Genomic DNA, 15,958 nt, shown 5'->3' with positions numbered 1-15,958 from the left:
CCATTTCATGAAGTCATCACATAAAAGTCTTTATATAAATTTCAGAATGGTCACAGTCACTCATATGTAGCTAAGTATATAGAAAAGTAAAGTCCATTTCATGAAGGCTCTCATAAGTGTGTCTTATGAGCAAAAAGTCTCTCATAAGACTTTCATGAAACGGACCCACGGTGTTCATCACTTATCTGGATGTCATAAAGTCGTCAGTTCATGTGAGATCAGTCCATCTCAACTGGGCTTAACTTTAATCAATCATAACTTCTCTGGCATGCAAGATATTGTCAGTTGGAAAACTAAGGAGTGCAGCTCCCAAATCTTTGCATAGACTAAAGTGCATTCCTAGCTGTCATCTATCTACCTACGATATGTGGCAAATTAAATAATTACATAGTGTATCATAGAGTAAGATATAACCAAGAAGGTTCAAGACATGGAGTCACAACAGTCTTATTCCCATTGATCCATGTTCGATAACACGACAGGAAGTAAGCATGTGCCAAAATGGAGCTGTCCCATAGATTGATTCATGTCTCACAGTGTAATAACCAGCCACTATCTATGAAAGGTATTGTCTTTATGATGGTAATTACTTTTTGCTGTCCCTTCTTGTAAAAGATGAGCGGTTTATACTGGTACAAACATGGCGATGCAATATATAAAATACAATATACAGCTCAGATTTACATTTTTGCACATATTTCTGAATGGGATTTACTTCCATTTTATATGCTGTGTCAGTATGTGAAATTTCTTTTCATTCAATAATAAAACAAGCAAAATAAAGCTGACATTATGTCAGAGTCCGAAATGAATCTTCAAATTGCTCAGAAAGAATGTGGCATCAAACCGCGATCATCAAAGGCACAAATGTACCTGTTGAATTCTTTTGTACATACACAGAAAACTGACAGCTGTTTGAGTAAGAACAGCCAGTTGTAACTCCATCTCTCTAACCTCCTTGATGTAACACTATCAATGTGACTGGATTGAAGTACCATCCTATTGGACCTATCAAATTATTTGTACTCTCCATTCAACTGTAGAGACAACATGGTTCCAGAGTGTCGAGTGTTTCTTGAATTGATCAGTGCACATTACACAGAAAATGTGAGCATCTGGCACTGCCTCACATTTCCTCTCCACTTACTCAGGGCTCTCGAGTGATCTGGATTGCGTATGTTTCGGCTGCGCAGCCTGTGGAGGAGTATTTCTGAGTTCAGCTGCCTCACCAGGTACACGGACAGGCAGTACGACTGCAAGAGAGAATAGACAGGAAAAACATACAAAACTAAGCAAAACCAAATAATACCTGAAGATATCACGCTTCGAATGGTGCAGACACACTGCACAATTTGTAATGTTTGAAATACTATAAAAGTGGAAATAACTGCACTATGATTTTTTTTTTTTGTGATTTATCAGTCATGACATTTGAGTGAGCACTTCAAACAGCTAACTACTGCAATGGTGGTAATGAGCTTTGGTACCACATAAATGGTGACTGGTCCACATCACAAATTTGCATGCTTTTCTTTTCATCAAAGTTTCATGCTGCACAGAATGTGCAAAATATTCCACACCATAAATATTTCTACTTTTACAATATATCACATGACAGGTGCATGAATGTATGGTTGCACAATATTCATAACCAGCAACTCTCGATAATTGTTCAAAAGATGCATAAATTACTTCCCCCTTTCACACCTGCTGACTCTGACAGGTTGAATGGAAGAATAATCATTTTAGTACTCTGTCAACAAGCAGCATTATTCTCTATTGATGAGATGTTAGATAAGTTACTCCCAAGAAATTAACAGTGCTTTAGAGCATTATAAAATACTGTTATATAAAAACACAAGAATGGTCTGCAAAGGGTTTTACAGTGCGTCGCACCTGCCTAAAATTTTTATGTGACATCCTAAAATATGTGTGACATTCCATGCCAAAAATTGATGACATGCTGAAAAATCACAAAATGAGTTGAATGCTTCTGAAAACTTGATTTAAGTCTGGCTGCTGATTCTTATCCTTGGATTACAGTTTATTCGCTTTGGCCAAATTTAAAGATTAAACAAAGACAGCAGCGGAGAGCACTTAAAAGCAAAGAGCTGGACCCCAATATCAAAGAACTTTGTGCTTTGTGCCCATAAATTCATGCACAGTATCAAATTGTTTGTTTGTTTGTTTTTGTTTTCCATGACACATGCTAAACTTTCAAATTGCAGACCACTCTTGAGTGAGAATAACTATGATGGAATTAGCTCATGAGTTCTACAAGATTTCACACTGATTACAAAGACCTGCCATACACACACTCCATATCATCTCCGCTCAACAGCATCAGTCTACAGCAGACCTGTTAACAATTGCATACATCGTATACACAATATATTTAGCAAGTCCAATTTTTTTGTGAATCGGGACTTCCCAACAATTTCACAAGTGGTACATGTAAATTTGTGATCGTGGAGTGCAGTAATGCTGCAGATCAGAGTTAAAAATATTTTTGTATGTTGTTAAATTCGCGAATAGCACTCAACTCTCAAAATTTGGGAAAATATAAGCCCTGCAAAATATGGCGTACATAGTGTCTAAATCAAGGCAGTTTCAAAGAGCAATAATCAGGGAGATACCTTGGTATTTGCATGCATTTCAATGGGCATTACTAAATCAGAGGGACATTTATATTCTCTTTCTACAAAATGCTGAGATATTTACGTTTACAGGGGGAATTCCGCTGGAATTAGGCTGACTTGTCAGCTCTGGTCTGAGGGCCAAATGAATTTTTGTGTTCCATATATAGGCAAGAATAAATAAATAAAGACTGCCTGGAAGTGCACAAAGTCAATCAGTCAATTTTGATGTCTGCTCATCTTCCTCCCAATGTTTCTCTGTACTGTTTATGCCATGCCTTCTCTATGACTGTCACATTCTTGTGAATACAATTGTAAATGATGAAAATGAGGCAATCATTATCAAAATCAAATTTCTTTCCCCCTCTTTGGCCAAAACATTTCTTACTAACACTTCCAAACCCCTAGAAAGACACAATAGACTGTCAGTCATGGACTAGTCACGGTTGCCGTATTTGCAATGCATTGAAATCATACCAACTGTAAAATTCACAACAGCTACAGTGTACTTACAATGATCATGCAAGATAATTTACCAACCTCTACCCTCCCCTTCTGGTGGCCCCTCCCCAATGATCAGTAAAGAAAAAGAAAATCAATTAAATGTTGCATGTCTTTGAGCGAAAGAAAAAAAAAACACACCTCTTACACAAGAAAATTGAATAGAATTTACATGTTACTTAAATGCAACCATAATAAACCCACTGAGTTCTGGGGGAATTTGGTGTACACATCACTGTATTGTCCTCATTTAAAGTTGGCAATACTGACTTAAACTGCATATTATATCCTATAATGAAGAAAGTTCAGATGGAAATGGTTATATTTATTAAATCTGGACAAAACCACACAGAAAAACCCAACTTCAATTTTCTTATAAATGTTGTGAAGGGGGGGGGGGGGGGGGGGGGAGAGGGTGCAGAGAAAAATGGTACATGACTAAAATACTGTAAAACATGATATATTCACGGCACAAAATTGTCATGAATTGGAGCCAATGGCCTTTTTCGTGGCATTCAATGCATGTGTACATGCATAATTAAGACAAGAACTTTCGCTTGCATTTAATTTTGCAAATTTGGCTCTCGCGAAATTTAAATGCACGTGAACATTCCTCATTTTACAGTAGGCTTCAAATAAAAGAATCTATTCTATGATATGAAATAGCAACTAGATGCTAAAAATTGAAATTAAAAGATATGTACAGCAGCAGAAACTCAGGAGTGTGATTCTGAGGACTTGGGTTACAGAGGGTCTTCCCCTGTTGTAACATGCTAATTTCAAACACTCTCATTTCGCCACCTACCCTTCCGATTTCGGGAATCCACTGGACTTCAATGTAGTTTGGCATGGTTGCATTGAGTCGGGTGAGTTGGGTGATGTTGATTGGCCGCCCTGGCCTCTTGACTTCCACACCGGGCTTGTTCTGCGGAAAACATGGCTGCAGTAGGTGGAAGAAGGGCGAAGGATAAAAACAAGCAATTAGCATCTACAACAATGTGAGTTCAGTTTCAGCACTCAAAGTAACCCTTCTCACAAATACACGTATCGCCCCATTGAATTCAAGAGCAATGTTGTTGCAGAAAGTATCTTTTTGTCATGAAACTGGCGCCGCTTACATAATTTCAGTATATGTCTCATAATGGAGAGAGATTAAGAACAGATAAAAGTCATTAAATCCATTGGAAATAAACTTTTTAACATTGGCTAACTTGAGAGAGAGACAAGAACTTTAATCTTATCAAATAGAATGCATTGCAATCTGAGAATCAGTCTTAAAGGACAAGTTCACCTTCTTAATATACATGAGGATTGAGAGAATGCAGCAATATAAGAACACATCTGTGAAAGTTTGAGGAAAATCAGACAATCTGTTTAAAAGTTACGATTTTTTTTAAAATTTCAATGCTGTCATCGCTGGATGAGATGACTACTACAGATTGTGATGTCATCTGCGTAGAATGATATAACAAAATTATAAAGAAAATTCAATATATTTCTACTTTTCTGGCATAATAAAAGAGCATTTGACTTGCCTCTTTCAGAAGGCAGGGGGAATAATATTACCCTTAACACACACCAGTAACAAGTCGAGAGAATAATGTACTTAAAAAACAAAACACGAAACTTTGTGGAAATTTGTTTATATTTTCCCTATATTGTTTTACACATGTGACATCATACACCGTAGTAGTCTTCTCATCCAGCAGTGACTGTGCAGAAAATTTCAAAACTTTTGAACAGATTGTCAAATTTTCCTTAAACTTTCACTGATGTATTCTGCTGATATTGCTGCATTCACTCAATCCAGAAGGTTTTTGTCCTTCAAATGTAGCAATCATCAGGAAGTTTTTTAAAATTCTGCAACAAAACAAATGATCATAATTTAAATGAACAACAGCAGGCTCAAACAGCAAAGAAGTTCAAAAGCTAAAACTGAACAGCAAAAATTGTAAAATCACAAAGATACAACACTTAACCACAGAGATTTAACTTCTGGGATTTGATAAGTTAAGAAAAAAACAACAAACAAACAAACATGGTTTCCTTACACACTTCAATTCTTTTCACTTCATATGTGTTTGATCATGCATTTTTACTAGTACTATGACCTTCAAATATTGTCCATCTACAGTGTGTGCTTTGTGTGATGTGAACTAATTTCATGGTACATGTGGCTCCATATGCTGGATGCAGTACATGCTTTTGCTTGAGAATCAGAGGGATGTGAAAATACGACAATTTTTTTTTTTCTTTGGGGGGGGGGGGGGAGGGAGAGGACGGAAGCAGCCATGACAGGTAACATCATCAGGTACATTTAAATCTCCAATTTCAAATAATGGAAAATAGGATAATTTGCTCTTCTTTCAAAAGACAATCATTACTAAAACGATCAAACTACAGGAAGGCTTTTCCACCATGAAATGCACAGAAAAGTGATTTCCATTCATGGAGAAGAGTTATATATGTTGGGGCTCTGTTTAAAAACAGACACCACATGTACTACTGACCAAATTATTCAGCATTTACACAGTTCTCAACCAGTTTTAAAACGACCATACCTAGGATTAGCTGAGAATCCTACTTTTTCACTGGCAGCCATACTACAGGTGTACCAATGTTACCATACAAACATATTTATTCTGAAGGTTCATTATTCCAAAGGTTCATTACGTACACCCCTTCATTTTCTTTTCGGATGAACGAACCTTCAGAATAACAAACCCATTTCATTTTCATGTAAACAAACCTGACAAACAAACCTTGTATCAGTTTCGAAATTACAAACCATGAGAACAACAAACCTTCAGAATAATACACAAATGTTCAAACTGACAAACCCTTTTTTATTTTCAGATGAACAAACAGTTACTATACATGTAACCCCGTCGCGGGGCGCTGTAACACAGTAACAGCGACCCGAAGCATCCCATGCGATTTTTAGGAAGTACTGCGACGCGTACAATTCTGTCACAAACTCACCGTTCAAAACGACACATGGATTCGCAACAAAAAGCCACATGTTGTAATACCATAATGTTGAATATTTTAGCCGACTATGTATTACTCACCATTACCTCCGAAAACAAGAGAAATCGCCATCATCTTTGCTGGAACCCCACTCGACACTATCGACACTGCCGCTCGCCATTTTGAAAATATCACGTAAGTAAATTGATCTGGGCATGCGCAAATGAATATTCATGTTTACGTCATCTGCCATATATGTACATATGTACAATGTTGCTCGTAGTTCTCGGACCATTCATAGCTATCAGTATCATCATCATGGAGTTCAAAGATGCTATCAAGGAATTAGAGGAGGAGGCTGGAATTAAGTTTAAAGAGGAGCAGGTAGAAATAATGGAAAGCACAGTGAAACAGAAGGACACCTTAATGATATTGCCAACTGGGTTTGGCAAGAGCGTTTGTTTTGGTTTCCATCACCAAATCTTGGATAAAGTGAGTATGCAATGGCATCAATAAGTACAGTGAAAGTAGCAAACTGAAGCCATACAGGGTACTAGTTATGATTAGATATTTCAAATCATGATAATGATAATCATTATATCACTATCATAATCTTATATAATTTATCAAGCAAGGCAGGTTCTGATGACATATTAATAATATTAAAATATCGATCAATTAAAGCAAGCATGGTTATGAGATAAGGAAAAATGATTATTGATTGAACACGAATAGAAAGGCTTGCATTATTGTCACCTTCCCTCCCCAGGTATATAGTATCACGATCATGAGAATGAGTACTAGGGACATGACATAATAATTTAGTGCTTATTTTATTCCTAATGCGAATGAGAAGGAAGAGAATAAGTGTATGAATATGCTTGTACATTACCATCACCAATACATAAAAGGTGTATCACACACTCGTATGTATAAATAACAATATCAATATGAAGCTATAATTGAGTGTATAGTGTTATTAGATATAGTGTCGATAATAGTGCAAAAAAAAAGACACTAAATGTTTTGAAAATGACATAGGGAGCAGTGGAATACAATCCCCATGACCATATGGATGGATCTGAAAGGGTTACTTTCTAGTTTTTCATTAACCAATCCATCATACCTTTAAGATGAAAGCCAGTCTAAAACTTTATCTATATTTCATGAGAATGAAAAAAAAAATCCAGGAGAACACTGCAAAAATGATAAAATCAGATTTTAAAAAAAAGGAAATAATGACATTCTGATATAAAAATTTCGGAAGACACTTCTTGTCCCATTGCTATGAATGAATGAATGAATGAATGAAGAAAATGAAGGACTACTCAGAGTCAACTTTATTGATCTGTATATCACAGTACATAGAAATTTAGCTTCCAGTTCATCCAACTTGTTACACACAAATAATCATTAAACACACATGCGTGCAGACACACACACACAATCAAACAGCAAGTGACATGCCCGAAAGAAAAAGACAGGAAAGGATTCCCATACGGTGGAATTCTTTGAAAAAAGAAAGGTCTCTTTAATAAATAATCAAACAATCCTGAAACATTGAAAATAGACAAGACATGTATGTAACAGAAGTGTATTCAAATCAAATCACAGCAGATAATAAACATGAAGCAAAAATGAATATGAGTCCCCAAGAAGCAGAGCTTGTGAGTGGATCCCATTGTGAATGTACAACATTTTACAGTGTGAAAGGAAACTTGATTTATAGATGAGACATCTGGGACATTGCCCCTGCAGACTGTTAAAAAACAAACAAATAAAGAAACAAACAAAGAAACAAACATACCCTCTATCATGAAAATCACCTGTTATTTTCTTAATCCGTCATATCTCCAGATGTTCATTATGTGTGCACTTCCTTTATTGCAAATAAATAATGAACCACACATTCAAAATGTGCTTTAAAAACGAAATTAATAAGTGCCGGTAGGCCCGATAGTAAATCAGCGCCCAGCATGCGTTCTTTTTTGTTACATCTCATGAATATTCATTTCAGATCTCAGCGAGCCGTCCGGGTTATTTTCCACACGCATACATTGCGTATTATAGTATGTGCTACGTTTTATCCATATTCGCGCATGCGCTGTGTAAGTCGTACCACAATACGAAATGCGGTAGGACTTTAAAACCCTCGGATAAACTCTTTCACAGGGCTCTCAAAACAGATCATATTGTAAATCGACTTCGCCTGCTGTGATTGTAAGTATCTTATCTAAGAGTAAGGCTACTAATTTCAGTATAAAACCCTGTATTTTGGTCTCTGGTCACGTAAATGCTAAGCCATATCAGGTGCTTCCGTGACAGGATAGGCCTTGCTGTGCGACCCCTTTACGGTACGTATTTGTCCGTATGGGGTCGCTGCTGCGGTTACTATACATGTAGACAATACAGAATTTGTGTGTTTCGGAATAATAACGAACCTTCGGAATAACAAACCTTATTTCACTTCATTTTCAGATTATTGAACCTTCGAAACATTGTAACAAACATCACCTGCCTTACTGTGTCCTCAACAAGGCTCCATGTCATAAAACTTTTAAATATGATGTACGTCTTTGACAAGATTACCAAAACTTTATTCATAGAAGCTGTACTATTTTGAGGCTGTCAAGTGACATTCTGAAACTAAAAAGCTTCCATGAAAAGTGGGAATCCCCACATGAACCTAACTGAGAATTAAAGGCACATAGACCCGGTGGGTGCAAGGGCGCTATTGGATGATACTGCCGATCAGCGTTAGCATATGAAGATTGCCAAAGTTGAGCTGTCATCAAGAGTAAAGCGCGTAGGTGCTGCTAGGTAACGTTGCCTTCGTTGTCTTCTCTGCGCATCACGCAGTCTGTAGTGATGCCAGGAAGCGGGCATATATGTGCTTCTTGACATCACAAAAGAAGTTTGCTAAAGCTGTCATCCCCCTCAGCCGAACTGTGATTGGACCACTGACTACAGTGGATCGGACTTCTTCGGATTCGTGGAAATGGGTCAAAGCGTAAGCGCTAAAGAGGTGTTGATAACATAGGTCTCTGTAGGAAACTTGCGCCGTGTGCCCGCGTACATGTATGCATTCAACTAAACCACTGGGTCTATGTGCCTTTAAGAGATAACACTAGGACTGTCCATCCTTCTAGCCAGAATCAAGAGTAACGGGATAATACCCTCCGTATTCATAGTGAGGTTCGGTTTTTATATAGCAAGATTATTCATACTCTACACAAAAGAAGTGTATTAATATCTGTCAGGTTTGTTATGACAGATGACAACCGGAAAATATTCTCTTGCACATTAAACAATGGCATGAAAGTGTAAACTTTATAGTACAGTGTATATATCTAGATATGACACAAACAAAGGACAGTATGGCAAGTTACAGCTAAAAATTACAGTTGAGAGATAAACCAACTTTTAAACAGTGACAACTTCCTCATCATTGGTCAAATTTCACTCAGTTTTCCTTTATTCTGAGACTTTTCAAAGCACGACAAAAAATAACGTGCAGGAGAGCAGCTTATACTTGTGTTTGCTTTGCTGTTCAGTTTATTGATATTCTCTTTTTTTCAGGGGGGGGGGGTCAAATGTTGATCCATTCAAAGGTACAAAGTCCACACGTACGGGCTGGAGCCACAGAGGCCACAATGTACCATTACAGACCTACATGTACTACACTTTCCTCTACAGAATGATTTTAAGGAATATATCTATCTAAGCATGAATGACTTAGTGCAGCCCCCCCCCCCCCCAAAACAAAAACAAAAACAAACAAACAAACAAACAAACAAACAAACAAACAAACAAACAAACAAACAAACAACAAACAAACAAACAATATCAACACCAACAAACAGAACAACCAAAAACAAAATAAAGCAAAAATAATTCACTACTGTAGCACGTATAACATAGGACTGGGACCAGATTGTGTTCAAAGCCCTTGCTGCCATTAAGACAATGCTCACTGCAGTACTTACCAATCAGTTTCCTAAACTTTCCTTGCTGCTGTAGTACAAAATGTAACTTCAGTGTGTTTTTGTAACTACTATACATTCAACAGGCATAAAATCTCTGTGAATGACATGATCTTGTGACAAGCAGGAGACTGAAACCAGAACTGTTGCTACGATAAAATTAAAAAAGGTTCCTGTTCAGCCAGGAGTGAATGATATTATTGTTTACTAATATTTCACCGTCTACCCAGCAATGTAAAACACAGCACTCCCACGACATGCACAACTATTACATCTTATTCCAAATCTTCAATCCCACACCCACATAAGCAATACTAATCATGATGATATATCAAAACCTTTTCAAACAGAAAGTGATATATTATTTCCTTGTAATGATAAACAAAAAAATAATGATATAGGTGTGAATCCTTGACTTTATCATTCAAAAGCATTACTAAGTAATAAAAGTCTCAATATATCATGATTTTTTTGTTTTTGTTTTTTGAACATGTAATAGGTACAGTATATAGGGAGTCAAAAATTGTATAACCAGCGTGTGCATACGTATGCAAATGTATGAACATTACAAACATGTAAGTCTTGCTCAGGGAAAGGTTTTAGCAAACAAATCTTTATGCATGTTGACAAAGAGCTATTTATAACATTAAAGCCAAGAAACTCTATCACACTAGATATACACAAGACACACATACATACATGTCCACACGCATACACAAACACATGAAGACAGCTATTATGCATACTGATACACAACCATACACAACAATGATTGCAATGCTGTGATATGACCACTGCTGCCTCTTCCATACACACAAATGATACACAGATATCGTATAATACACACACAAAGACATTTCCATACAGATACAGTGTGTGTGTGTGTGTGTGTGTGTGTGTGTGTGTGTGTGTGTATCTGTGGGTATCTGTGTGTACAATACGATGTAGACGTGAATGCCATTTACATCCGGGTACTGTATATAACTGCAGTGCTTATACAATGTTGTGTGTATTTGTGTGTATGTTGTGTATCTGTGCATGCTAACATGTGTTTTGCGCGCACTGTGAGTGTGTGTGTGGTTGTGTGTCTTGTATGCATGTTTCTGTGTGTGTGTGTGTGTGTGTGTGTGTGTGTATGTGCTTATGCACTGCTGTGTGTGTGTTTAGAAGGTAACTTGAAATACAAATCCCTTATTAAAGGGAGGGATAACAGTGCATGCCCTAAGCACCTTCTTAACCCCAGCATTTATTTAGTACTACATGACAAGTAATCACAATATCATAGAGTATATAGATCTGCCTGCAAACAGTACTATACACCATTTAGCGAGTCTAAATTTTTGCAAATCGCGACTTCCAGACAATTTTGCGAGTGGCGCAAGTTTGCAATTGTGGAGTACTGTACTGGGCGGAGAAATGTATGCATGTGCGTCACATTCATATCGGGATCAGAGTCATTATTTTTTCGTGTCTTTAATTTCGTGAATAGCACCCGACTCGCGAAATTCATGAAAATAAAATTTTTGCATGGGTATAATTCTTACCTCTGCCACGGGAGGAGTTTATGTTTTCATTACCATTGGTTTGTTTGTTTGTTGGTAGGTTTGTTTGTCTGTGTGCAAAATAACTCACAAAGTTGAAAACGAATTTAGATGAAACTTGTAGGAAAGGTTGGGAAGGCAACAAGTAACAGATGATTAAATTTTGGTAGTGATCCAGGAATTTTTATAGATTTAATGAAGGATTTTTGATATTTTAGCAGGGAGGGTAAATGAACTTGGGAGTTCAAGCTGCACATTTTTTAGGTTTTCATACGCGCACTGAAATGTGTCCTCTAGTTTCTGCTAGGGTGAGGGGCACCGCGCAGCTGGAAGTTGATGACGTAACAGAAGGCTTCTATATTGGGAAATTGGGCGATTTTCAGCATGAATACGTTTGGGTGGAAATCACTGATCTCTATGGAAGAACAAGATCATTGGTGGAAATTAGCTGCTTGGTAGAGGTCGGCGCTCTCAGACTGCTTCTCTAGTTATGAATTTTACAAATCATTGTTGGGCAGCAGATTTAAAAACACACAAAAATATCGCAAATGGACATGCATCATTGCACTTATGAGAGCCTCTGTGTCAAATCGCGAAAACAACATCTCAGTAATCTCACAAAATGTCTGTGACCTCCTCATAATAAAGATCTCTACACGATAATAGCAGCTTTTACAATAAGTCAAAAACATCAGTAATGTAAGAACACCATAAACTTTGTGGTGGGTATACTTTCACAAGTCAAGTGGACTTTGCAAAAGTAGCAATGTGCCAATACATTACCTTCCTACAATAGAATGCATACTGTTTCCATGGTGAGAAATCTGCAACTCTACTTCCTACAACAGGATAAAATTGAGTTTTATGTTTTGTCACTATAGTTCTTGATGACAAATTTAACCCTTGCTAAATTATCTTACAAGTCCTGATCTGTGACATATCGTACAGTTCTTGTATGTGTCAGAATGAACAAAAAAAAAACTCACTTGAACAAACTATTCTGATAAAATACTATTGCACTGGACAATGACTAAAATTCAGAGCAACTTGACATTTTGGTCTTTAAAGTTGGGGGGGGGGGGGGAAGGGAGGAGGGAAGAGGCAAAAGAAACATCCTAAACTTTCAGCACGGTATCAAGTATTTGACTAATGAAGTTGTAGTGCACATGTACAGGAGATCTTTCATTCACAAGTGGGTAACCGCTCTGTCGCATCAGTGCCTCAACGGGTCTTTACTGCAATGGCCGATGATTTGACAGATTAAAGGATGATTTGGTTCATTCATTCACTCTTTTCACACTACACTATCTCTCATCATCTAACATCCTTCATCTCCAATCACCATTTCACATCAGACTTGATGATCATATTACCATCGAGCGAGAGACAAGGAGTACTGTTGACATCCGAGATCCAACATGAATTTAAGGCACTCTTCACCCCCATGATGTAATAACTTATACTATCTATTCTCATGCAGAAAGAAGGGAGTGGAATTTTCCTTAATATGTAGTCTTGGACTGCTATGACACATATTTTGATATCATATTCGTAACTTAATAATCTCTCTTGCAATAGGTTCTGCAGTGAGAGTGGGGTAGACTTTCTTGTGTAGGTTATTTGTAACTTGTATCATTTATGTCAGCATACAGCATTGTATGCACTCAAATCACAAAATATACCGGTATTCTAAACTATTTGACCTGTATTCACAAAGATGGTTTACATTATAAAGTCCATGATTTATGCACATTTCTTAGGCGTAAAGGCATGTGACAGATTGCTTACATGTACATCCAATAACTGCATGTTGATATATATGTATGAAAAAGGTACAGCTATTTCATGCCTAATTTAGTGCATGGACTAAATTTAAACCATGGTTTCAATTTAAACCAACTTCGTGACTACGAAGCTTTGTGTGTGCTTGGCAGAAATTGCATGTAATGTGGAAGATATGTTAAAGGTATTAGCCCACATTTGCAAACCCACGAAAATCAAAACTGCATAAAACAGGTCCAATATGACTTCAAGTACAAGTTATAACAGTAACATACCTCACCTGTTGCTCTTTGTCTATACCATTCAATAAAAGAGAGAAAATCATCGTTTTAAAATCAATTTTCAAACCGGGTCAACCCGACCCAAAATCGAATTATGAGCGCGGGCTAGCTACGTACATGTAACTTACACATGTATCGCATGCATGTAGTATGTACGTGGACCGGAGCTAGCGAGCGTTATACGCATGCATACGGTGCATTTTCATTTATTTTTATGAAAGTAATGGACTAATTGGAACGAAATTTTGCACAGGTGTTGCTGCAATCATACCCAAACTCCATGCTAACTATGAGACCAATTGCTGCAGGTTTACAAATGTGGGCTAATACCTTTTAACAAAGAGAGTATGAATGATTTCTGCCAAAAATGGTCAGCCCTGTCAAAGGAAATTCCATATCAATGTGATTTATGATGAAAGTCCGATTAAAGTCTAAATATCAACAATGTGCATCAACTATACATGTGTACCAGGCATTGACAAAGAGGCATTTTTATTCATAAACATCAATTCTTTATAATGTTTCTACAGAAAAAAAAATCTTTCAAATGAGCCTTTTGTTTTCTGTGATTCTTAACACATCTTGGAAAATGTGAGTGTCCGTTTCTCTCTGAAATTGACAAAATCTACAGATTGCTTATTGTTGTTTTGTAGATTTAATGAGTATACCATTTCCATCCGATCTTTCTCAAAAGAATATGCAGAAAAATTGCCAATCTAATGATCACAGATGACTATTTCTGTTGCAAAAATTCCCTTGTACTTGATATATGTGCAATACAATCAACCCAAGTAACAAAAGTAAACTACAGTGTACGGTGATCTTCTTCTTTTCTTCTTTTTTTTTTTATCACAAAGTGTGCCTGTATGGGCAGACACTCCAGTAGATGTGTACATATTCCATTGTGTTTATCAATTGTCTAAAGTAATTTCCTATTTCAAGCTGGACTTTTTAAAGGCATTACACTGGTGCCAGCTACCAATAAAAAGTAAACAGGGAGGATACATTAACTACTATAGGGCTCACATCTGCCATCAAAATAAATGCTCACCTCCTGTGTAACTTACCAGTAAGTACCTGCACAAAATATCAAATGTAAAACGTGGATTAGTAATTACTTTAGCTTTGTAAGTTGGTACACACATTAACGGTTCAAGTTGCATCATGATTTTTATACTCACCGGTAGTGTGCAGAGTTTTCCATTGATTTTCACTGTCACACTAGTTGGAATGCGGTCATCTTGTTCACAGCTGGTTTCTGCCAAGCAAAATCTGTTAATGATAAACATAGAGAAGTCTTGCATGATCTTTCAATCACAGAGATTAAATAAAGTTTATTTGTCATTTCATTAGTACAATGCCAAAATGTTCAAATTCCCAAAATGAGCTTAGCTCTATCTACTGTACAAGTTGATATTTTTGTGAATTTTGCGAATCACAGTTGGACCGCGAATATAACAACACACAAAAATGTCACCATGCGCTATAAAGGTAATAGTGCACTTAAAAAGGCCTCTGTGTCAATTCGCGAAAACAACATCTCACGAAAATGTCTGTGACCTCCTCATTTGTGAAAATATCAGTACGCGACACAATCACCCGAGTCCCATGCCAGACTCACTCCAGACTAGTGCTACATGCTTTGTGCCGAGACCGTTTAGAGTCCCAATCGTCTAGCGTGAACACAGCAAAACCTTTAAAGGTGTTCTGTGTTTTAGGGCACCCTTTAGAAATGGTGTTTCAGATCTAGAAAGTTATTCCCCAAATTGGTTTGAATAGTCAAATCTGCTCTCAGGTATTTGTGACAAAATCAGTACTGAATGATTCAAAACAGTTCTAGCCTGCACACATTTTAGGAATTCCAAAAGATACTGTAAACTCCTTACAATGGCTGGTGCATATATATCCTGGAAAGATGTCTTTTGCAAAATAAATGCTGATTTTTCCCCCCATGTCAATTTAGCTCAATGCTGATCCTTTCATTACATATTACATCATTAGTAAACTCATCGATACACTGTATCAGCTACAGGGAATAATCTTACTTCTCAAAATTTGATTAGCAGTTTTGATCAATGGGAAAATACTTTCAACACAGTTCTGTGCAGTCCTATGGAAAAAAAACAATCAAACTGCTACACGCAGGAAATTTTGTACAGCAGCCATCAAAAATGCATAGCAAAGTATGATGTGATACAACGAAAATGATCCCCTGAGCTACTGTATGATATAACACATTTTAGGAATAAAGCATGAACACATGC

The 15,958-nt window shown here is 37.0% G+C and overlaps 1 protein-coding gene across 1 annotated transcript in view; it reads right to left on the bottom strand.

Moving 5' to 3' along the window:
• LOC139710195 (E3 SUMO-protein ligase PIAS2-like) overlaps positions 1–15,958 on the bottom strand; it is a 48,401-nt gene that overhangs the window by 20,122 nt on the left and 12,321 nt on the right. The window contains exons 4-6 of the mRNA XM_071622127.1: positions 14,876–14,966; positions 3,943–4,077; positions 1,148–1,253 (exon numbers count right to left, since the gene is read on the bottom strand). Coding sequence (XP_071478228.1) covers positions 1,148–1,253; positions 3,943–4,077; positions 14,876–14,966 — 332 coding nt within the window. The remainder of the gene's footprint in view (positions 1–1,147; positions 1,254–3,942; positions 4,078–14,875; positions 14,967–15,958) is intronic.

The sequence above is a fragment of the Diadema antillarum genome, unplaced genomic scaffold (genome assembly GCF_040938485.1).
Source record: "Diadema antillarum isolate AM-2024a unplaced genomic scaffold, OU_Dant_1.0 seq00001508_RagTag, whole genome shotgun sequence".
Lineage (NCBI taxonomy): Eukaryota > Metazoa > Echinodermata > Echinoidea > Diadematoida > Diadematidae > Diadema > Diadema antillarum.
The sequence above is the reverse complement of the archived record's forward strand: the minus strand, read 5'-3'. Positions and strand labels throughout refer to the sequence as shown.